General features: G+C 42.2%; 1 protein-coding gene across 4 annotated transcripts in view; it reads right to left on the reverse strand.

The window, feature by feature from the left end:
- Positions 1-25,674, reverse strand: part of LOC137424950 (annexin A4) — a 115,134-nt gene that overhangs the window by 80,629 nt on the left and 8,831 nt on the right. For all 4 annotated transcript variants that reach the window (XM_078776116.1, XM_078776118.1, XM_078776117.1 and 1 more), the window contains exons 3-6: positions 25,425-25,506; positions 7,387-7,481; positions 6,920-7,033; positions 4,719-4,809 (exon numbers count right to left, since the gene is read on the reverse strand). In XM_078776116.1, the coding sequence (XP_078632242.1) occupies positions 4,719-4,809; positions 6,920-7,033; positions 7,387-7,481; positions 25,425-25,506 (382 nt within the window). The remainder of the gene's footprint in view (positions 1-4,718; positions 4,810-6,919; positions 7,034-7,386; positions 7,482-25,424; positions 25,507-25,674) is intronic.

Below are 25,674 nucleotides of genomic sequence, written 5' to 3' on the forward strand. Positions count from 1 at the left end.
CCAATAAATAGACCAGGTTATTTCTATTATTTGTTTATTTGCGAAAATAAATAAATAATAGGGGGAGGTTCATGGAGGTTAATGGTGGTTTGTTTGTGGTAATTCTAGTTGAAACTCTAGCTGAAATAATTTTCGTTTATTTTTTATTTATTATTGATGTAGGAAACAGGCAAATGGGATGCTGAGAGAAGGATTAGAGAAAATTGGATTGAATTTAAAATCGAATATTGGATAAAATTGGATCCACTTGGAAAAAGTGGATTAGGAAATTGGTGACCAGGTGTTCCCAGGGCGCTTGTGGACCAGGTGTTCCACCAGAGGAAAAAGACCAGGTGTTCGTGGAGCACTTCACCTGCAAGAACGCCCTGGAAAAGGTGGACGGGACCATTCCAGGTATTGCCGACTACACCAACCGCTGTCTTTTGCGAGGGCAAGACCTCGTGGATCCACACCACACATTGTAAGTTGGCCCTACCCACACCCACCGTCACACAGGATGGGGCAGGAGCTGCACAGACATATAGGACTAATTACACTTGCACTGCTAGGATTATACCACCTCGCCAGCACAGCGCCCACCACCCCACTCCTCAAGTGGGCGGACATGGTGGCATATGTTGAAGAATTATATGAAAACCTAACCTCTAAGTCTCACGTCCATTATCAAAGCGTTACTTGGGGACAGAAGATAAACGTACCATGTTGTCTAATACCACCAAAGGACCCCCCGTGGATATATATAATGTGGAGGGCGGAAAGGACAAATCCAAACGGAACGAAGTCAACACAAGTTGCCCTCTCTCGTCGGAGGCAAGTAAAACGGGGAGGAAAGGTTGGACCAACAGTAAGTTCCGCCAGAGCAGGATTCGAATGGGGAAAAGGTCCGAACACTTTAACCACGGACGCTTTACTAGAAAGAAATACCACCCTGATATTGATATGTGAAGTTACGACCATACAATTATTGACTCCCCGACCACCATGCATCAAATACATACTCACGCCGCACCCCCAGGACAAGGCCCCAAAGAAGGGTGAAAACACATATTGGAAATTGGCAAGAGAGGTGGCGACAATTCAAAATAGGACACACTGCTGGTCGTGCATGCACTTTCCCCAAGCAGGCACCACAGGAATACACATGATAGTGCTACCTCTGTCCCTCAATGCCCTTTGCTCACGACCTATCGATTCCCCATGTTTAGTCACCACGCTGGAAAGAGAAGGGGTTGGCAACGGCAAGAGTTGCAATCGGCAATTTAATTATCGCCCTTCAATGATTGCCCATGTGGCCGAGAGGCCTGCCCCCGTCTGGGTCAAACCACAGAAAGGGATGGTCTGCCTCCAGGATTCCGGCCACTTGCTTATGGGAGAATCAGAATGCGCCTACACTCTCCCCGGGAAGCTGGGACAAGGGAGCGCTGGGATTACATTACGAATAGTACTGCAAGATAAACACAACCACAACATAACGGCTATAACATTCTCTAGGGGGGTTAGTAGGATTAATGGGGTGATAAAGGGACTCCAGTGCTTATCCACCCACCTGGTCCCACCCCATGGGACAATGTTTATATGCGGCGACAAGGCTTACCCCTATTTACCAAATAATTGGGGGGGCACATGTTATCTTGGTTCAGTCCTTCCTGACGTTGAGATACTGGATGAGCTAGACCCAAAGTCCTTGGACAGGCGACATAAGAGGTCAGTCATGAACGAAGATGGAACCACTAAACTACACGGGAGCCTATGGGAAAAGGTGTTAGGTTTCTTCTTCCCAGGTGCGGGCACAGCCATGAACAGCTTCCGGATAGATAAATTGGCTTTGGCCCTAGAAAAGGTGGCAAACGACACCGCTACGGCTCATGACATACTATTGGACACGGTAGTTCACATGCGTACAATGGTGATGCAGAATCGGGTGGCTTTGGACATGCTCCTGGCAGAGAAAGGAGGGGTATGCGGAATAATAGAGGGAAAATGTTGCACTTACATACCTGATCCATCCGAAGGAGTGTCAGCCGCAATAGTGAGACTAAGGGAAACTAGCCACGCCCTGACGATCGATCGGATCGCGCGCGAGAACTCTTATAAATTTAGCTGGCTCACTGACTGGTTCCGGGGATGGACGGGCACTATAGTGAAGTGGTTATTGACCGCACTGGCCGTGATAATCGGGGTAGTAATTTGGGGGGCACTAATGAAATCTTTAGTCCTCCTCTGTATGAGAAAGTACTTTACAGGATGGAAAATGAAGAAGCCGCCGACAACGACTATGGTTCTGACCACAGAGGCCGTCGACCTGAATGGGTCCTTCAACAAGGCAGATGTGACCGGCGCTTCGGAAGATTGTATTGATTTTTGTGATGACTGTGATACTTGTGTTGAAAATCCCTTGTGGGAACTGGCTGCTGCCTGTATTGATGTTTGTGATGACTGATACTTGTGTTGTAAACCCCTTGCGTGTACTGGCTAACGCCTCTTATGTATTACAAGCTCACAGCTGTACACCCCCTTCCGACCCAACTATGGATCTGATTGCGACGCTGGGTCTGGCAGTCGAGGGACCCGACGTGGATATCCTAGACCCACAAGCCGACCAGGCGTCCATGGGAGACTTTGACATAAAGGAAGTCCCTCTCTTTGCTTCAAATGTTTCGGATCTCTTTGCTTCAAGTGATTCGGATTTTAACGCTCTGTACCCTGACCAGGAACATGAGACACAAGATACTGACAACATTATGTATTCCCCAGAACAGCAGCACGTGAGAGATCTCATGGGCATGATCGTTGATTAACTTCGAAGATCTGCAAGGACCGCGTCTGCAAAGGGTGGGGGGAGCAAGTTCCGCAAGGGAGGTGGCTGGCCACCTGGCGGGGCAGAACCTCATCTGGACCAGACGCCTTCGTTGTGGATCCGAAACGTTAATGGACTTTCATGTTCTGAGCCCTCAGGTTCCAAGCACGCACCACACGACACGTTCCCCAAATGCACGGGCGAGGCGCTATGGGCGCACGGTATGCCCTTGGGAGATACCCGCATTACACGATTGTCTTTCAATAAAGCCCAATGCGGCATGTTGTCTCTTGAGATACTTTGTCTCGACGAGACAAGAGGAAGGTTAATTGTCAGGTAGCTGATTTGTTACTGCATAAGCTCTGTTATAAACGTCGTTTGACTGATTTGTTACTGCATAAGCTCTGTTATAAATGCTGTTTAAAAATGTTATTTCATAAGTTAATAAAAGGTTTTCGCTTTGCCATAGTTTAGAATGAGAAAATACTCGCTTCATCTGTGCAGAACAGATGGCTTCGTTGTATACGTGCGCCCTTTACAGGCTAGATAGCCGAGTCGTAAACTCTCTCCTTGATCCGCAGACGGCGCCTCGAGCCGCGGGCAGGAAGGCGGATTATATATATATATGTGTGGAATGTGAACCTTACGTAGGATGCGTGAATTGTAGACATAGAGACTGTTAAAACATTAACTAATACTTCGTATAATCAAAGTGACGCTTGAGTTACGATAAATATGCTCTGGATTTAAGTTTAAATGAGAAAGTGAGCTGGAAGGTACATTCAACACCTGGAACTCATCAGAACGACCTCATACATTTTATGGCCTTATCAGAACCAGGAATGCAATCCCCCTTCAGTGAGTTATATTTTCTGTCACCTCGGAGCCTTGAAAACACATCTGGTCCGGATCCTAATGGTGCGTGCTTCACTCCTTCAAGACGGAAGGACGGATGACGGTGGGAGGACCCTTTGCCAGTTCCTTTGTCCTCTCGGACTCTAGCGGAGATTCTCTGATAAAGCGTGTCCCTATAAAAATGAACTGTGAATCGATGTGCTTTTAGGAAGGTTGACATGGCATGATGGTCCTTCGTGCTGTAGACGTCTTCGTTTTCCTCCAGATCTGTGTAATTGGTATTTAATAAAGTTCGTCATTCTCAATCTGTTGGTGGAATTCTGTTACGATCAAGGAGTCCTCCCCACATATATATATATATATATATATATATATATATATATATATATATATATATATATATATATATATATATATATATATATGATAATAATCAGCTTCTAGGTTTTGATTGGCGAATCAATTCTGTAACCCAATATGCAAGTTCTTAAAATTTTAGGTCAATTGGATGAAAATTGACGATTTTATACTATGCTGACCTTTCACCTTGTGACCAAATTATTAATTAGTCTTCTTCATATTCTCATAATAGAGCTTTGTTGAAACTTTGATGACAAAAGCTCAAGTGGTAACAAAGTTAAGGTACAGACATAGACACAGACACGCAGGGAATGGGCTAATAAAGCCACGTACCAAGTTTCAGTTCAATATGTTAAATTTTCCTTTTTAAATGTCTTGTTTTTTAATTTATTAATGATTTTTGGACTTAAATTTTGTGAGCCTGGAACGTATCTCATTGACCTTTATGATAGAAACTGTTCGCCATTTGCGGTTTCACCATTCCTGGAGATTTACGGGAACGGAAACTTCACAGATTGCAAGGTTTTACTGTATAAGCATTACAAGAAGAAGGAAAAGAGGAAGAAAGTACGGATGTAGCTATCATATAAAAGAAGGATGCAATTATTTTCATCGCATTAATGTTGTTAACCGATTGAGGAATATGCAATTAAATAAAACTGTAATGCTGCTGAAAATGTAACACAACCAGTGCATTCAATCGTACCAGTCTTGTATGTTCGAAACACCTCCTGGATATTCTTGTTTTTGCGAGATGCGAGAATCTCAATCAAACACCTCTCATCTGTGCCGGCACCCTGAGAATAAAAAAATTTTTAATGAATAAAATGGAAGAAACACCAACATTTATTTTTTCTCCAAGTTGTTGTGCTTTATATTGCAATCAATCATTCAAGTACAATCAATATGAAAAACAAGCATTGTTGAATGCATGATGATGCAGTAATCTTTAAAACAACCTGTGTTACAGCATTGGTATATTTATTTATGTCATGGTTCACACAGCAATGGAAGACAGAATTTCAGGAGTTTTCAGAACAAAGAAATTATTTTCAAGGACTTTTCCTTCAAATATTTTATGTAACAAGTGACATTCGAATAAACCACAAGAGGGAGAATCAAACCTTGTTTGCTATCTGTTATTCCTACACTTTTTTGTCTGCACAACAATTTACTTAATAGTCAGGTTCACTATGTTAACAAATATAATTTCGTTCAAATTTTTGGAAGATTAGCAAACCTGTACATTTTTGGAATAATCAGAGCATGGAGAATCCGAAAATCAATGTTGGCATTTGCACAGACACCTGCATGGCCGCCATTTTGGATTTTCAAAATGGCCGCCATAAAATACATATTTTGCGCTATCTCGGCTTCTAGTCAACCTAGAAACTTAATTAAATATGCTAATCCTATGTTTTCTGGGTCAAGGAATCCAATAAAGGTCTCAAAATAGTGCTCAGAATTATAGAAAGCAACAAACACAGGTAATTGAAAACCATTGTCTTTATATTTGTGATATAACTGTATTACATAATACATGATATTGCAAGTCCTTTGAAGTTATAGGTATGGGTTTACAAAGCAGTAAAGCAGCCTTGTTAGTATCAGATTGAACTACAAGTCCTATACACAGGATCTACTTGGTCTATACCATCCAGGAATATGCTTTTACAAATCTTCATCACTGTCCTGAGTGTCATCTGGAAAGTCCTAAAAGTGATGTAAGTGTTAGGATTAGAAGTCTAATGATCCCACCAATGGTTTTCTTGACCCAGAAAACATAGGATTAGCATATTTAAATAAGATTCTAGGTTGACTCGAAGCCGAGATAGCGCAAATTTATTTATTTTATGGTGGCCATTTTGAAAATCCAAAATGGCGGCCATGCAGGTGTCTACGCAAATGCCAGCATCAATTTTTGGATTCCTCATGCTCTGAATATTCCAAAAATGTATAGTTTTGCTAATCTCCAAAAGGTTTGAACAAAAAAAACAGTGAACCTGACTATAAAGTAAGGCCTGGTGTTGTCTTAGCGGTTAGGGCACAGGCTTGAGATCCTAGGATCCTGAGTTTGAATCCCAGTCGATCGCTGAATTAACACCAGGGGGGTTGACTCAGCCTGTCATCCTTCCGAGGTCGGCAAATCGACTACCAGCTTGCTGGGATGAATGATCCCGGTGTGTACCCCGATTTAGAATAGGTACACTGTATCCCTGCGCATCGTAAGAGGCGACTAAGGGTTGGCGTCAGGAAGGGCATCCGGCCATAAAAACATTGCCTCAAAAAGGGAACCATGATTGTCATGGGGCCGCAAAGCTAACCCCCACTCTAGCGGGGAAAATGGCCTTAAAACGATCATTCATTCAAACACCCCGAACACACACACACACACACACACACACACACACACACACACACACACACACACACACACACACACACACACACACACACACACACACACACACACACACACACACACACACACACACACACACACACACACACACACACACACACACACACACACACACACACACACACACACACACACACACACACACACACACACACACACACACACACACACACACACACACACACACACACACACACACACACACACACACACACACACACACACACACACACACACACACACACACACACACACACACACACCTGGAGGCAATCTGGGTTTTGGTGATGATCTTGAAAACAGCCTTTGGAACAAAACTCTGAAAAAGTTGAATAGCTTTGTCCATGAACTGTGATCCTTTACCGAAGAGGAGTTTGATACTTTGGGTCCTGGGAGGACTCCGTTCCACCTAGTGAAACTCGCAAATAGAGACACCGACCAACCAACCAACACACCAACACACCAACACACACACACACACTTACTTTAATGGCTCCTCGAAGTTCTTGTGCATCATACACATCTGGCTTCTTCAAGAGGTCAAGAACCACTTCCTCAAATTTTCCGGATAACTCTGATTTCAGGTCTTCAATAAGGCTCTGCCAACAGAGACAAAGAACTTCAGTTATTTCAGGATCAGAAAATGCATAAAAGTCATAATCGCATATTCCAGGACCCAGTGAAATTTTATCAAACTGTTTAAATAACAAAAAAACAAAACAGCATTTGGCAAGGGTTTGCAAAACAAAACAAACTCTTTTACGAAAGCTGTATAAAGTTTCATGTGCAGAACATTTTCAATGAATGAGACGTTTCTGGTGCAGCCTCTCTGAACAAGGAAATCAAGAGCAACCTATTCAAAGCAGAAGGGTTCGACACAAAAGTGAGTCCGAGTATAATATAAACCGTTTCGAATGATTCCACGACGGTGAGGAAACTGCAATTGACCCACCTTGCCATAGCAAGTCTTGTACTGCACCAAGAGTTTCTGGCGCTGGGAATTGCTTCTCTTTGCAAGAACATCAATGATCGCCTGTTCGTCCGTACCTGCCATGCACACACCGAGACCCCTAAAATGCAAAACTTGCTGGAAAATAAAAACATTACTCTTAAAGCAGTCATGAAATGAAGGACGTCTTTCACAATAAAGCAAGGCAAACAAGCTACGAACATACAGGCTGCACCTTGCAGACCCCACAATAAGGTGGGAATAATTGGGGGCATTAAAGTAGGAGCAAACAAATAATGTACTCATAAAATCGTCGGGTTCTGTTCCAAATGATTTATTGCAAGCTTTTATCTTTATCAAGGCATTCATATTGAATAAATCAAAACATTCATTATGAGCAGCATAAAACTTGCATTTGTTACTGATTCGTCACTTCCGTTGTTGTGGTTCTCATCCACTGTAAACATTTTTGGTTGCATGTACTATTGTTGTTATCGTTTAAGTGAATTGGAGATAACTGTTTCCAAAAGGTAAAAAAAGTTAGTGTTTTAAAAAGAAACTGGAAACCGGATCAGGAACCAGACGAAGAAGAAGAGGAAGAAGAGGCGGAGCGAGTGAGGTCGGAGAAAGAGCCGAGCTGCTTGGAGGTCTGGAGCAAACGCTGGCTAACTGAGGTCACGAGCGAACTTTGGGGTTTCCTGGGAAAGGGATTCCTGCGACAGAGTTGTTATCGCTGTGACAGATAAACCTGCGTGGCAGGTTTTGCGGTTGATTCCGAAGATAATCATTGGAGTGCCGTTACGTCTCAAGAATGGACCGTTGGCCATTTTGCCTCGCGCCTGATTTCGCATCGCTCCAGGTTTTTCACCTCGCTTCAACCATTTCACCACATCCAGACGTTAACCTGGTGTGTGTGTGTAACGTGGATTTTGAGTGTGAATTTGCGGTTCGCCGATTGAGAGCCGTTGAACGTCCATACCCGAAGGTGTGATTTCCCAGCCGCCTCTTGGACACTTTTGCCCATCTTTGGCAGTGTGACTGTCAACCGAGCGGGATTCTGGTCTCGATACATCGTTCAGACGATCACTGGAGCGTGGATCGACTTTGGTTTGAAGCTGGGACAGAGACATTGGGAATGTTCTTTTCGCTCAATTGGAGCATAGTGAGTTATATTGTACGAAACTGATGGTACCATCATAGGAATGATATTGTTGCGGATCTCAGCGTCGGCCTTTCCCCTTTAACAAGGGGGGATTAGTCCCCTTGTCTTTTACTAGCCGACGGGACCCGGGACCTATGCCGTCACTCCTGGACAGCGCGAACTAGGGTCGTAGGACTAATCACTATTACCTAATTACTCGCGCCGCCCAGAAACGAGGAAATAAGCCCCGCCCGAATCACGGGTGTAGGTGGAAACGCCGAGCGGTAGCGACCCGTGACCCGAGCTGTTAGCAATGACTAAAGCCGATCCAAGCGGTTCGTAATCGTGCCACGCTTACCCAATGGAGGAAATGACTGCAACGGTCGAATTTGGAAGAAAGCAATAACAGAATTTATTTACACTTTGTACAAGAAGAAGAAGAATAATACACAGTGCAGCCTTAAACAGTCTTAACTTATCCCTGGACAAAAGGGCCCATTCACTTTCAGACACACTCACATGGGGTTGCAGACGAACAGGTCGATGGTCCAGGGATGGCATCCAGGCAGCTCGCTCTCCAGTCCCCAACTCGCACCGCGAAGCAGATGAACAGACGGCAGCGGCCAGGAGCTCTCCACATGTCGTTGGTGCGCACGGGATTATTATAGAGCGAAACGGTAGGGCAGGCTTTGGCGGTTACACTCGCGGCTCAGCCGCGTACGTAATAAACGAATAGTTCGTACTGGTTCAATAAACGCGAGCAATGCGCTTCTCCCTTCTCAACTCCGTGTCCTTTTCCAACCAGTCCTCTTGATACCAGCGCTTGGCTCCCGTCCTCATCAAGTTCTTTCGTAAGCGCCTCTCCCTTCTCATCTCATCTGCGGTGGGGGCCTCGCGCCAAGGGTTTTATTACCATGCCCTTGGAACCCTATGGAACTCACCAGACGTTTCTTGCCACGCCCTATCAAGCCATTCCCAACGAGCTCTGGTTGGCCGTTGCCCTTACCGTCACCGCCTTTTGACATGCTGCTTGATGCTGCCACACCTCGACCCTCGCGCTCCTCCCCGTTTTCAGGCCGACCTCGTGGTTACCCGACTAGTTTCGAGCGAAACCAAGGGCAGCGAACGCTGCTGGCGGCCAAAGCGTAACAAACTGCTGCGGGTAGCCCAAAGCGTAACAAACTTGAGGGATGCCAAATGGAGCGCGGGATCGAGTTCGCCCATGATGGAAATTGGAGGGTGGCCGCATAATTGAAAGGACCTAAGCTTATTATTTCTTTACACAACGCAGATGTTACGAGTGAAATGGCCTACTCTTACACATACTATGACATAACTAATTATAATGGGCCTACGTGTTGCTTGTGGACTAACTTTGGGGGGCAAACCTTTAACCTTTAATGAGGTTATATGTACAATTCTCAAAACCTCAACAATATATTGGTTGTACAATTGATTAATATTGTTATTGATGTTATTCTTGTGTGACCTTAATACAATACTTTAGTCAGGTTCACTATGTTTTTTCGTTCAAAATCATGGTAGATTAGCAAACCTATACATTTTTGGAAATGTTATTACATGGAAAATCTGAAAATCAATGTTTACATTTGCCAATTCCGACCAATTCGATTCGACCAATTCGACCAATCGACCAATTCCATTCGACCAATTCGACCATTCGACTAATCGTTTCGATCGACCATTCGACCATTCGACCAATTCGATTCGATTCGATCGACCATTCGACCAATTCGATTTGCCAATCAATTTGACCGACCTTTGCTTGTGTGGAGCGGACTGTGAAAACGATGCGGACTATATTGTCGGATACGACACACAGGACAGTGATGACGAACTCTAAATGGCATATTCTGTAATCGTGTATGTTTGATGCCATTGACTGCCTGTGTATATTTTGTCATTGACTGCCTGTGTAGATGTGAAGTTATACTGACTGCATGTGTATATATGATTTTGCTGACTGCCTGTGTATGTTTGGTGATATGAATTATTGTGACACATTTTGATGTTATTAACTGCCTGTACAAAATGATAACATGTATTTGATTATGCAACTTATCGCAAATATAAAGACAGTATTTTGCAATTCAAAACCTTTGATTCGTGTCTTACCATTCCCCATAGCACTAATTTGATACTTTCATTGGATTCCTTGTCCCTGAAAATATAGGTTTAGTATATTTTTAAAAGTTTTTAGGGTAATTAGAGGCAGATATAGAACAAAATATGTATTTTACAGTGGCCATTTTGAAAATCCAAAATGGCCGCCATACAGGTATCTCTCCAAATGTAAACATTGATTTTTAGTTTCCTTATGCTATAACCTTTCCAAAAATGTATAGGTTTGCTAATCTACCATGATTTTGAACGAAATATAATTTATTGACATAGTGAACCTGACTACTTGTTTGTTGGTAACAATTGGTGTTGTTTCACCATTGATTTTTGACATACAGAATAACACATCTTTCTGCCGTGACTCCTCTCGGGGCTCGGAGGTACACCGTGACCGGGGTTTGGGGAGGAGCACCTAACACATTTCTCAGATTTGAGGAGGAAATCTCTCAGATTTCTCAGATTTGAGGAGGAAACTTTCCCAAGTATTGGGAAAAAAAAGTACACCCCACAAAAAAGTAAAAATTCACGTTATGCCTCCAGCTTACAAACTTTTAACCAGTTTGATTTGTAACTAGAAAGGCACTCTTTGACGTCACCTAATATGCCTCCGCCCACATTACTACATCATTATAATACTTGTATCAAGTTTGATTTAAATCCATTCAGCTGTTCTCAAGTTATCACATTGTTACCTGACATGACCTTTGACCTATTGACCCCAACATGTAATCGGTTCATGTTTCCATCATTATACATACCTGTAACAAGTTTTAATTTAAATCCCTTCAGCTGTTCACAAATTCTCACATTTCTACCTGACATGACCCCTCACGTTGGCCTTTGACCACGGGACCCCAAAAATGTAATCAGTTCATCTTTACATCATTATACATACCTGTACCAAGTTTGACCAAGATCCCTTTAGCCGTTCTCAAGTTATCAAGTTATCGCGGTAACGAAAACCTATCACGGACGGACGGACGGACGGACCACCTGAAAACGGAATGCCTCCGGCGACTTCAAGGTTTGTACATCACGACGTCGAAGAGTGCCGTTCTAGTTACAAATCAAACTGGTTAAAAGTTTGTAAGCTGGAGGCATAACGTGAATTTTTACTTTTTTGTGGGGTGTACTTTTTTTTCCCAATACTTCCTCCTCAAATCTGAGAGAAATGCAAGTTTTATGCTGCTCATAATGAATGTTTTGATTTATTCAATATGAATGCCTTGATAAAGATAAAAGCTTGCAATAAATCATTAAAAACAGAACCTGACGATTTTATGAGTACATTATTTGTTTGCTCCTACTTTAATGGCCCCAATTATTCCCACCTTCTTGTGGGTTCTGCAAGGTGCGTCGGCAGAAGCATAAAAATGTAATCATAAAATAATTATCCATGCCCTAAAGTATGAATGGCCTGTGTGTTTGTTTGCCAAACAACTCAAAAACTGCAGGTGCGCGCATTGGCTCCTGGGGAAGGGCAGTGGGAGGAGGGGTGAGGGAAGGGGGTTCAGTGTCACAATCCCTCAAAGGGTATTCATGAAAAAGGTTCAAACTCTCACTGGAAGTTTGGAAGTTTAGGGTATAATCTGCAGTTTTAATGGTCTATGAGTAGCAAGGAGCTAAACAATGAAGTTTAATGGGTGAAAGTCGTCAGTGGAGCATTGAGAGATAAAAGCCTTGCAATTCCAGGAAGGAGTAAAGCCGAAGAAAAGACAGGATTTCAAAGGAATGAAAAATCGGAGAGGCACCCGATTGGGCAGACCTTTTTTGAGAATATCTGCACCATAAAGTATAGTTTAGAGTAAGGTATATGTATATGTATTCCTATCTCCTACTTCATCCCCATCTCCTGAATGAGGTACAGGAAGTTGCCGGTCTGTCGTAAACCACAAGCATAAAAGGTCAAGAGGTTTATCTCCTAAAATATTTCCGATCCAAACCATGACATATTCCAATGTAATCAGGAAACTCACCCGCTGCAGAGAACAATGTGCGACCATGACCGAAAACTACATTTCAGTTTCAAAAGAGACAATCTTTCGTGGTCAGGGGAAAACATCTCGACTCCCCTTATAGAAAGCCAAAAGGTATCAGCTATCAAGCTCTGTAGATGGTGGGAAACTTGAAACGATGGTATTCAACAGCAAACTGTGCAGACATTGAGCCAGCCTGGGTTTCCCCAAGTAAGTATAATTAGATCGAGGGTGTATACAATTCTGTATACAATTTAATGTACTCAACAAAACAATGGCAACTCAATGGCCTCATATGCTACCAAGTTCAAATTATCTGGACATCTCACAAAAGGAAATGTTTTCTTCTCTCCTTGGCCCCCCCCAATCCCCTCGTCCCCATACCCCTCACCTAGAAACAGAGCCATTACCTTGTCACACATTGCGGTGATGATTTAATCACACTCTATGAATAACGTTGGTGCAACTGAAACGATCTCATGGGAAGAGTTTCTGCTGGGGGGGTTTTCAGTGATTTCCCGCGCAGTCAGGGCAACAATTTGGAATTTGTTCAGGGTACCAGTGATAATTCCCCTACTCTTCATGAATGAGACTGTGGGATATTTTACCTCCGCCAACTAATGCCAGCAAACGAGCCCCCAGCTTTAATTACAGTCATGGCCAAAAATATTGTCACCCTTGCAGTTTTTTCAAATAACTCACAATTTTCTCTAAAAATAAGTTGAAATTGACAAAAGTATTTGATCTCCATAATTCTTCATTTCACTGTTAATATTACAGAACCTTTGTTTTTGATTCTGAACTTAATATATCCTTTAAAATCAGAAAATAAAAATAAATAGCATTGACAAAATTATTGATACCCTCGACTTAATATTTGGTAGCACAGCCTTTGGACAAAATAACTTCAGTCAAGCACTTCCTATAGCCATGAATGAGCTTCCTCCACCTCTCTACTGGCAGTTTGGCCCACTATTCTTGTGCAAACTGTTCCAGGTCTCCCATATTTTAAGGGTGCCTTCTCCCAACTGCTGTTTTCAGATCTCCCCACAGGTGTTTTCAGATCTCAATGGGATTTAGATCTGGACTCGTTGCTGGCCACTTCAGAACAGTCGAGCGTTTTGTCTTGAAACATTCCTGGGTGCTTTTTTAAGTGTGTTTGGGGTCATTGTGCTGCTGCAAGACCCATGACCTTCGACGGAGACCCAGCTTTCTGACACTCGGTTGAACATTGTGCTCCAAAATGCCTTGGTAATCTCCTGATTTCATGATGCCATGCACACATTCATTCAAGGCACCCAGTGCCAGAGGCAGCACAGCAACTCCAAAACATCACTGAACCTCTTCCATGTTTGACTGTAGGGAAGGTGTCTTTTCTTTGTTGGCTTGTTCAGGTGTGCGTTTGGGGCTCTCTCTCAGCAGTGGGGTCCTCCTGTGTCTCCTACCACGGCACCCCCTTTCGTTTAATTGGCGACGGATGATGCGAGTTGAAACTGTCATACCTTGTGTCTGAAGGTCAGCTTGAATCTGTTTGGCAGTTGATCAAGGTGCTTTCTCCACCATTCGAACAATCGTTCGCTGCAATCTTCGATCAAGTTTTCTCTTGTGGCCACGTCCAGGGAGGTTGGCTACAGTTTCATGGGCCTTAAACTTCCCGATAACATTGTGTGCAGTGAATACAAGAACATCAAGATCTCTGGAGATGGACTTGTAGCCTTGAGATTGTCCATGCTTGGCTACAATCTTATGTCTGACCTCCTCAGACAATTCTCTGGTTTTCTTTGTTTTTTCCATTCTCATTGTGGTACACACAGACACAAAACAGCAGAATGACTCCTTTTCTCTATTCAAACTGGTTGATTGAGTGATTTCTATATTGCAAACACCTGTAACTCACCACAGGTGTTTTCATTTCCAAAGTAAAGGAGAATCACCTGCTTGAAATCTAATTATTTCTTACAACTTCTAAAAGGTCTCAATAATATTGTCCAGGCCATTTGAGGATTTATGTGTGGAATAAGCTGAGATTTATTAATTTTTTCAGCTTTTTTTTTTTGTTTTGTTCCACTGCAAACCAAGGAAATACATTTGTGGATACCAAAAGATTTTTTAATTTCAACAATTTTCTGGAAGAAATGGTGCTTTATTTGAAAAAAGTGCAAAGGTGCCTATATTTTTGGCCAAGACTGTATATGCTGAGTAGCACAACACCCTGTCTGCGAAGCACCAATCTGACAATTTATAGCTGAATTGGGAATCAAACCCAGACTAGACCTCTCAAAGTCAGTGTGATAGCCTCCAGACCATTTTGTTGGAAGCTACCTCTATATTATAGTCAAAGTGGCTGAAATAGACCGTCACCCTCCCCTTCATCCTTCACTAATATAATGAATATAGTTTTGATAAATCGCAAGCATGATGGGCCAAATGGCCTCCTTTCGGAGCATCTGTGTTCCTTCTAATGTACAAAGGTGAAACATTTACAAGATGTATTTAAATTGCATAAACAAAACGAGAACTGCACTCAGTAGAGAGAATACCTCCGCCTGGTGAACAGTTTACGTTTTGTATCCGACCAATAGACCGGATCTGGATTCGGACCTGAACCAAAATCTAATCGGCTTGTTCTTGAAACCTAACCACTCAACCACCAAGTTTATTCATAACTCGTCCATAACTTTTTGAAATATAATGTAACTCCCACGTTATAATATAATGTATCCTCCTTATCGCTTTTCACCCGATCTCTCAATGGTGAAATAATCACTTACAAATTAAATAATTTTTGTAGCCTAATTCTTCAAACATCTTCAAAATCGAATCGATTATTTCTTGTAACACACAACCGGTCCACCAAATTTCGTCCAAATCCATCCACACCTTTGTGAGATATCCTGCTATATATCATTTTTGGCCATATCACTCAATAATGAAGAATCACTTTAAAAATATACCAGCTGGATCTGGATCTTCACCAAAATTGAATCGATTCTTCCTTATCTGTTATCACACACAACCTGTCCAACAAGTTTCATCCAAATCCATCCATAACCTTTTTAGATATCCTGCTATATGTTGGTTTCAGCCCTATCTCCCAATGGTGAAGAATCAGTTAAAAAAAAAAAACATAAAAAAAAAAAAAAAAAACCAATAATTCTCATATCCGAATCCATATTCAGATCTTCACCAAAATTGAATCTATTTGTCCTTGACAGACACCCAACCGGTCCACCAAGTTTCGTCCAAATCCGTCCACAACTTTTTGAGATATCCTGCTATGTATCGTTTTTGGCCCCATCTCCCAATGGCGAAGAATCACTTTAAAATTTCTAGTATCCGGATCCGAATCCGGATCTTCACCAAAATCAAATCATTTCGTCGTTGTCACATATGCTACATCTCTGTCAAATTTCGTCCGAATCCGTCGATAACTTTTTGTGATATTTTGTTCACAAACAGACAGACGGACAAATGGACAGACAGGGGTGAAAACATAACCTTCAACCACCTTTGGTGGCGGAGGTAATGAAGTTGAAATTATTTTTGCCTGTCTAAACTCTCGTACTTTATTTGGTTACAGATGAAAAAAAAAGTACATTTTTAGTTGTCCAAAACCCTTCTGAAAGAAACTGCACTGTACAAACACTTGTTATTTTAAAATAAAATATCAAAGTACTTTACAAAAAAAATAATTAAAAATCTCAAATCGTGATAGAAATTACCATTTCAAATCTTTTTACCTCCGCCACAGAAGGTGGATGGAGGTTATGTTTTCACCTCTGTCTTTTTGTTACTTGCCAAATCAAAGATTTTTCAAGTATATTGGTCAGTTGCGTTTGTTATTCTGTCTGTCTGTCTGTCTGTCTGTCTGTCACCGGCCTACAGGTCAAAATTCTAAACCGATCGTCACAAAACTTCACCAAGATGTAGTGGTCGTCACAACTGAGAAGCCTATGGATTTTAAGGTCAGATTTATAAAATCACCATTTTAAATCCGAATGACTTGAAAATTTAACAGCATTTGCACATCGAGTCACTAAATAGGGAAACCAACTAATTTTGAGGTCAAAAGGACAAAGGTCAACTCGAGGTCAAATTTCTAAAATCAATTTTCATATGAAAAACGTAAATTTTCAACCGATTGACTTAAAAATAGAACAGCATTTGCATATTGCCTCACTGAATTGGGAAACGTACTATTTTCGAGGTCAAAAGGTCAACACAAGGTCAAATTTCCAAAATAATCAATTTTCATCTGAAAAATCATCAATTTTCATCCGATTGACTTGAAAAATTAACAGCATTTGCATAGTGCACTGAATTGGGAAACCAACTATTTTTGAGGTCAAAAGGTCAAAGGTCAACTCTAGGTCACACTTCCAAAATCATCAATTTTCATCCTATTGACCCGAGCTTTGATTAAGATCATCAATTTTGATCTTGATGAAATGGACAATTTGCTAGATCAATTGCAACCTTTTTTTCCCCGGGGGGTTGGGAGTGGATTTTGCAAGTATTGTGCTCTGCATGATGTCTTCTTGTTTGTTTGTCTGTCTGTGAACAAGATATCTCAAAAAGTTGTGGACGGATTCAAACTAAAATTGGCAGAGTGGTGGTGTATGTGACAAGGACGAAATAATTAGATTTTGGTGAAAATCCGGATCCGGCTCTGGTGAGCATAATTTTATAAGTGATTCTTTACCATTGGGAGATTGGGCCAACAATGATACAAAGCAGGATATCTCAAAAGGTTATGGACAGATTTGGACGAAACTTGGTGGAGAGGTTTGGTGTGTGACAAGGACTAATCAATTCGATTTTGGTGAAGATCTCTGATCTTGAGGTCCTCAATGACAAACAGGAAATCAGAGCCGTCTCTCTTGACATCTCGTGTCTTTGATACGGTCTGGCACGCCGCCCTGCTCACCAAACTCTCCTCTTATGGTAGCCATGGAAACCTCCACGCATCGCTTGCAGACTTCCTTTCTGGTTGCAGTCAACGTGTGGCCCTGAATGGAATTCTCTCATCTCCCCTTCTTGTCCAAGCTGGAGTTCCTCAAGGCAGTGTTCTGGGCCATTTGCTTTTTCTGGTCTTAATCAATGATCTTTCGGACTCTCTGGAAATCCTTTTCTGGTGAAACTGCCAAAATCAAGACTCTCTGCTCACCTTCACTCTTTCATTCCTCTTTTCTCCCGCCTCTGGAACAAACTACCTCACTCTCTTCAATCCCTCTCCTCCCTCCAGGTCTTTAAAACAGCTGTTCACCACCATCTCTTAACTTCCCCCATTCAAAACCTTGATCTTTTCTACCCCTGTCAAAACACCCCGAATTTGCTCTTTCAATCCCCAACCTCTTTCCTGAAATTACTAGTAGTGTTCATTTGCTTTAAACTGTGTACCTCTCCCTCCTCCCCCAGCCCTTCCACAGATCCACCGTCCCTGTTCTCTACTGTTGTTGTGCTTGTGCGCTTCCCTTTCTCCCTCCCTCTTGTTTCCCACTCCCTTCATTATATGTTTGATGGGTCTGTGCATGTTTTCATGGTCAGTGCCTCGAGCCTCGATTCTGTATAGAAAAAAAAAAAAAAAAAAAAAGATCTGAATATGGATTCGGTACGAGAATTATTTCATTTTAAAGCGATTCTTCACTATTGGGAGATAGGGCTAAAATCTATATATAGCAGGATATCTCAAAAAGTTATGGACGGATTTCGACGAAATGTGGTGGACTGGTTGGGTGTGTGACAAGGACAAATACATTCCATTTTGGTGAAGATCTGAATATGGATTCGGATATGAGAATCATTTAAACGCCTGGTGTTGGCTTAGCGGTTAGGGTGCCGGCTTGGGATCCTAGGATCCTGGGTTCGAATCCCGGTCGATCGCTGAATTAACGCCACGAGGGTTGACTCAGCCTGTCATCCTTCCGAGGTCGGCAAATTGAGTAGCAGCTTGCTGGGATGAATGATCCCGGTGTGTACCCCGATTTAAAATCGCTACACTGTATCCCTGCGCATTGTGAGAGGCGACTAAGAGTTGGCGTCAGGAAAGGCATCCGGCCATAAAAACATTACCTCAAACAGGAACCATGATTGTCATGGGGCCGGGCCTGCAAGGCTAACCCCCGCTCGAGCGTCATCTTTGTGCCAATATGTCATCTTTGTGCAACAACAATAGTATTTTGCTACAACGTAGGTAAATACAGACTTATAAAGAGCACAGACACGTATGCAAACTGAGACTGTAGTGCGATGACAGTTCTCATAGCAAAGTACATGTAACATGGAAATCTCATTACAAGTCAAATTGTACATTTTAATCCAAGATACTGCATTCAAATCTGATTTACAATAATTATCCAGTGACATATACGCCCTATACATCGGACATAAAAAATTTGTCACAACTAATTTGATGGCTTGCTAGGTATGGCCTTGTCGAGTTATGTACAGCCAAACATTGACTGGTTGCTGTGCTCTTGACTCTTAACCTACATCCACCGGAAAGGATTTTTTTCCAGGTAGACTCTCAATGATTCTGTGAAGTTTAGATAGAAATCACCCACTGGTTTAGAAGTTAACCAAATTAATTATTTGCCATTTTAATTGCATTGCACACATTTTTGACTTGAGATTGTGACCTTAACTTTTGACCCACACAGGTGAAGGCCAAACTCACCTACCAGTCACATTGAAACGGTCCCACTTATTGTTGGGATAATATATTAACACCAACAATGAACATGACAGATTGGCAGATAAATAAACCAAGCTGAAACGGATTTTTTTTGGAATACAGTCAACGCTTGTGGAAGAGCTAAAACACACAGAACAGATCAGAACATAACAGGACAAAGGGAACAGTAGAGAGAGGGTGAGGGGGAAACACCAACCAACAGCAGAGTTGAAGGCCAAGAAGGCAGACATGGTCAAACAATGCATGTGGGGGGGAATGGAGGGGGGCAGGAGAGAATGCATGGAGAGAATGAATGGGGTGGACAGGATGGATACAGAAGGAAGACTGGAAATTTGAAAGGAGAAGGGATCGGGTTGGGGTGGAGGTGTGTGGGGGGAGAGGGGATGGTGGAGGTAACGAGGGTGGAACAGGTCATGGTGAGTCGAAGGATAAGAAGATGATGACAACATTATAGGCTTCATACAAAGAATAGTCTTGTCCATAAGCTCAATAATTGTTTACTATTGTCAATAAACTTATTAAAATCCATAAGCCCAATCATTTGTTTGCTATTGTCCATCAGCTTAAAATCCATAAGCTCAATAATCTGCCTCGGCATTATGATTAGTGTGTCCGCTCCAAGTCTTGGAACTAGTCGAATCACGTATCTACTTCGTTCACACTTCAGTTTTTTTGTGTAATCGAAGGAGTGCATTTCAAAACGAAGTAAAAGGGAAGTTTGTGGCTGGAAGTGCTGGGAAAGAATGATAAAGAGGAGCCTCGAGAGAGCGATCAAAGCACTCATATTGACAAACGTGCAACAGTGAGAGCACGTGGTTTGAGTAATGAATACAGCAATTAGAATGGCCAAGCACTGAATAGGAGGGCATGAATTGCAATGAAAAACAATACGTAGTGGCACATAGAAATACTACTTACAGGAAGCTATTTAAAGCCTGCCAGGCAAACTTCAAATGAAATGATAAACATTTGTACTTTATTGATGGAGATTGTGCTGATCGTAACCACGTGGAAGCTTACGCACGGCTTCCTAGACACTTCAAAAGCCTTTCAACCTGCATCAGAATCATTATTACCCCGACATATGAAGAGAAATTGGGGTTAAGCAGTTGGTTCACTTGGTCCGTCTGTCTACAAACGTCAGTTTATGATCGAGGAACAACTTAATTTCAATGGACTTAATCCTGGTGCTGGCTTAATGGTTAAGGTGTCTGGCTTGAGATCTTAAGGTCCTGAGTTTGAGCCAATGTCATGCCGTTGGATTAACACCAGGTGGGTTGACTCAGCCTGTCATCTTTCCGAGGTCAGAAAAATGAGTACCAGCTGACTGGTTATAGAGGCACTGCATCAGCGGCAGCTGCACCCCCAGAAAATGATGCAACCAGCAGCCACAGGCTGCACACGAATCACCACCGAATGAATGTTAAATTTTAGAAAGAGAGAAAGAGAGAGAGAGAGAGAGAGAGAGAGAGATTTTTTTTTTTTTTTTTTTAACTCTGTCTGCCTGTCTAGCAGCCAAACAAAATTGAAAATCATTCCAAACAGGAAACCTACTGTTTTTAACGACAATGTCATAAATGACGCAAATAACAGGCACGAATAACCAATGTAATGTATTAAATAAAGTGGTAGAAAAGACGCTGCATCAACGGTAAACTTCCAAAAAATTGTCAGTAAACACACCATGCCACGTGTGACGTGAACAAGGAAACGTTGCAAGTCATAAAAAAAAAGTTTTAAAATATTGATTTTATTTGCAATTATAACATGAGTCCCTGTGTCCGTCACACTTTTCTCATCCCCACTCCTCCCCCAGTTAAACAGAGCTGAGAGCCTGATGGATATATTTAATGCTGTGGTGGTGCAGCACAGGCATAATCAGTCAAATGGCCTCCTCCTGCATCAAAGTTCCTTCTTAAGATTTATTGGTCTCGTTTCAATGTCATCACAAACTTCACCACAACCAACAGAAATTAGCAGGTTTTGCATTTTATCAGGTGTGCAACGTAAAGATGGAACTTCAGTATTTTCCGTGAAATTCATGGGAGGAAACGGCGATAGGAAAATCCAACGATGGATGGCATTTCCGTATTTACCAACAAAGACAGACATTCTCCTGACTGGCAGTCTGGTGAACATATGATCATGGTAACGCACTTGCAAGCTTTTATGCCCGGCTAACCTCCATAGAAATACCTCATAAAAACTACATTGGGAGTAAATCACGTAATCGTGGTCACGTTAGCATTGCACTCTATCCGGATGAAATGGGTTAAGAAACGAAAATTTTATCAGCCATGGGAAACGAGGTGCATGTGTCTTCACGTTTCGGCCCCTCAAATCTTTACAGCACCGCTGATCGGTGAACTTAGGTCACCAGGGCGGGTGATACAGAAAAGTGTGGAATAATACTATGAAAATAAAACTGTAAACGACACGTTGGTAAAATTGAGAAATCGGATTTGTGGGACATGACACCAAGCTAAATTAGTCTCGACTAGTGAGATACCCGTGCTATGCACAGGTGGGAGGCCGGAAGCAAACAGGAAATGCAGATACGGCGAATGCTAAAGGATGAAACCAATAAATTCCACATTCCTGTAGCACCCTCAGTCGCACGTCAGACATGGACAGCAGGTTCGTGAAGGACTTCTATAAAAACGTACCCGTTCGCAAACAAACGGGTACGTTCACGTATAGAAACATCGATAGCGTGTCCGTGGCGAATCTGCATATGACGATCCTGCAGTCTCGGATTGAAGTACCCGTTTGTACGTTCACGTACATTTGTACGTAGTACGTTAACGTATAGAAACATCGATCGCGGGTCCGTGGCGAATCTGCATATGGCGATCCGCGAAGTTCATATTCAGAAGGTAGAAACCATCACAGCATGTCGTCATTTAATTGAACTCGATATCTCTTTTTTCATTCCAAACAACATAACTCCAATCACAAATTAATCACAAAATAAACTTTTAACAACATTGTTGATGTTTCCTTCATTGTAAACACTACCAAGTCTACAGTTAAAAGCATTTTGGTGTTACGGCCTTGGCAAGATCGATGGAGACAGCGATCTGTTAGCTTATACACCGCCAAATAGCTATGTGGAATTCTCTCATGTAGAGATTAAACTCACGTCGTTTGAACTTTGGCCGAGGTCATTATTTACTTTTAATGATGTTTATATACGAATCAAAAAGAAGATAATTGGTTTTGGGTCGTCCTTTCCGCATATCTCGTGGGATTGTGAGTTGGAGAGATGGCCGTGATGGTGGGGAGGGGGTTGGCGTTCTCTCAAGCAGGGATTCAACCCATATCCTTATAAAAGGTCTTTGTCCGAGGTCACAGAGTCCGATCGGTGCAGCGATCGGTGCAGCCGTTTGTGCGGCACCCGGGAAAATAACGTTATGCGGGATGCCAAACCTGAAAATGCTGGAGGCCAAAGCTGAAATTGGAAAAAACAATATAGCCTATTTTACTCTAGGGGATCCCAGGATTACCCACCCAAAATATCGTTGTGATCGGTTCAGCCGTTTTTGCGGTACCTTCGAACGGACGGACATTTGGTGAATTATAATCGTAAGATGCTCATCATGTATGCTCATCTACAAAGGACACGCCCACACATTATGTGCATCCCCAACCCTGTAGCTATGCACAAGGTGCATACCAAACCTTTGTCCTCATTTTCTTGCAAAAGAGTGCACTTTTTACGTGGTGATTTAGGGTAATGGAAACGGATACTAAAGTAGACACATTTTGAATGGAAAAATGTTGTACAAACCGATAGGCAAGATGGTTTTTAAACCCATTCTTCAATCCGAGACTTTGCAGGATTTCCAAATGAAGGACATTACACAACTCAAACGGGAATAGGCAGAGCGCATACCTCCAACAGGCTGAACAATTTACATTTTGCATCTGGATCTTCATGAAAACCTCATCGGCTTGGTCTTGTCACCAACCCAACTTATCCACCAAGTTTGGTCGGAATCCATCCACAATCTTGAAATATCATGCTATACTGTATATTGTTGTTGGCCCTATTTCTCAATTGTGAAGAATCACTTTAAAACTATCGTATCCAGACCTTCACCAAAATCGAATCGATTAGTCCTTGTCACACACCCAACATGTTCACCAAGTTTCGTGCAAATCCGTCCATAACGTTTTGAGATATCGTGCTATATCATCGGTTTAGCCCCATCACAATGGTGAAAAAAAATCATTTTAAAATTCTCTGATCCAGATTCGAATCTTCACCAAAATTGAATTCTTCCTTGGCACACACCTTTGTCACACACCCAGTGCCCATCATGTTTCACCAAAATCCATCCACAACTTTGACATATCGTGCTATATATAGTTTTTGGCCCCATCTCTCAATGGTTAAGAATCACTTTAAACATTATCAGATCCAGATCCGGAGCTTCACCAAAATCGAATTATTTCGTCCAGGTCACGTACCCAACCTCGCCACCAAATTTCGTCCGAATCCGTCCACAACTTTGAGATATCCTGTTCACAGATAGGCAGACAGACAAACAGACAAACAGACAAGGGTTAATATATAACCTCCATCCACCTTCGGTGGAGGAGGTAATCATGATCCAGGATAACTACAATAACTGTTCAAGTATTTGTATTTTTGACTCAATGCTTTAATTAGCGGCTTTCCAGAAATATTTTAACTCCCAAGTCGATAACACTGGTCAATGAATATTAGTTGGAAAAAGTTTATCTCATACCATCCTTTGCTGCAAATCACGTCACAAAATAAAAATTCCATGGGGTCGCAGTATTCCTTCAGCCATAAAAAGATACATTAATGGGGTAATCTTGCATTTGCATCCAATGCATTACAACATGGCGCTTGATTGAAGTTGGAAAAATTGCTTTAGACAAATTGAAAGCAAATTGGAAACGGTGATATTTTGATTATACGTGCCGTTTATACTACTACTACTACTACAACAACAACAACAACAACACCACCACCAAGCCGATTAGTCCCACCTTGTACGTTCGGCTGGATAATGTTTTTGGCCAAAATCTTTCACGAGCCTGCTGGCCAGTCTTGACCTTAGACTACGCCAGGAATTTGGAATTTGTTCAGGATGCTGGCAACAACTCTCCTACTCATTGTAAAAGACTGAGGGATTTTTAAGATCCACCAATATCCTCAATGCGGGCAGATGGATTCTCCAGCTCAACATCCTTCAGATTGACGACACACACATTGATGCATCACTCTGCGAACACCAGGGTGACGGTTTATAGCTGGGTCGAGATTCAGACTCAGAATAGTCAGCTTACAGGTGAGTGTGCGTACCTCGAAAGCTGTCTTGCCAGCCCATTATGCATACTTTTTTTGTATACAGAGTTGAGACTCTTGGAGGACTTGAAGAACAAAACACGAAATAATAATCTCAATCTAGCTACAAATGTTATCGTTTGTTGAAACATTTGATCAAACTGTGATTTCTTTAAATCCGACGGTAATTAATAAGTAAATATACAAGAGTGAACTCTTGGCAAGCATGTGAACAATTGTGTACACTTGAGTTAATAAATAAAATAATTTTAACTTCACACCATATAAAGAATCGCCTTTAGAGGCCATTTTTCCCCACAGAGCAGGGGTTGGCCTTTTTTGGGCACCATGATCCCTTTTTTGAAGCAATGTTTTATGGCCGGATGCCCTTCCTGCCACCAACCCTGTTGGTCGCCTCTTGCGACACACAGGGAATTACCAGTGAACTGGTACTCAATTTGTCGACCTCGGAAGGGTGACAGGCTGAGTCAACCCCCCTGGCGTTAATTCAGCGATCGACAGGGATTCGAACCCAGGATCCTAGGATCCCAAGCCAGCACCCTAACCACCAAGCCAACACCAAGCTCTCACACCATATAAAGCCTGGAACAAATTGGTAAGTATATCCTAATTATTGTCCAAAAAAATGTCACCAATTGACTCAAGCAATCCACCAAGAGAAAATATACAACAGTACCAATGTGTTCAACATGTAGCATTACCGTCATGGTTTTGTGCGGACAGCACCATACAACAACTTGCTCTTACCAAAGCCTTTCATTGCCTTGTGGAGCTTCTCGGAATCATCTTCAGGATGAAAGTTCGGAAGCTCTCTCACAGAACCACCCCTCTGCAGTACACATCCACACGAGCACCCACTTCAGTTTTATTCTCTGGGACAAGATCGAGGCTCATGGAAGAGCAAGGGGACAGAGGATAAAGAGGCAACAAATTGATGGTGGGGCCACAGTTGCATACTTCAAGGAATGGAATAAATGAATAGAAAAAAGGAATAAAA

The sequence above is a fragment of the Myxine glutinosa genome, chromosome 4 (assembly GCF_964187855.1).
Source record: "Myxine glutinosa chromosome 4, kmMyxGlut1.1, whole genome shotgun sequence".
NCBI classification, from domain to species: domain Eukaryota; kingdom Metazoa; phylum Chordata; class Myxini; order Myxiniformes; family Myxinidae; genus Myxine; species Myxine glutinosa.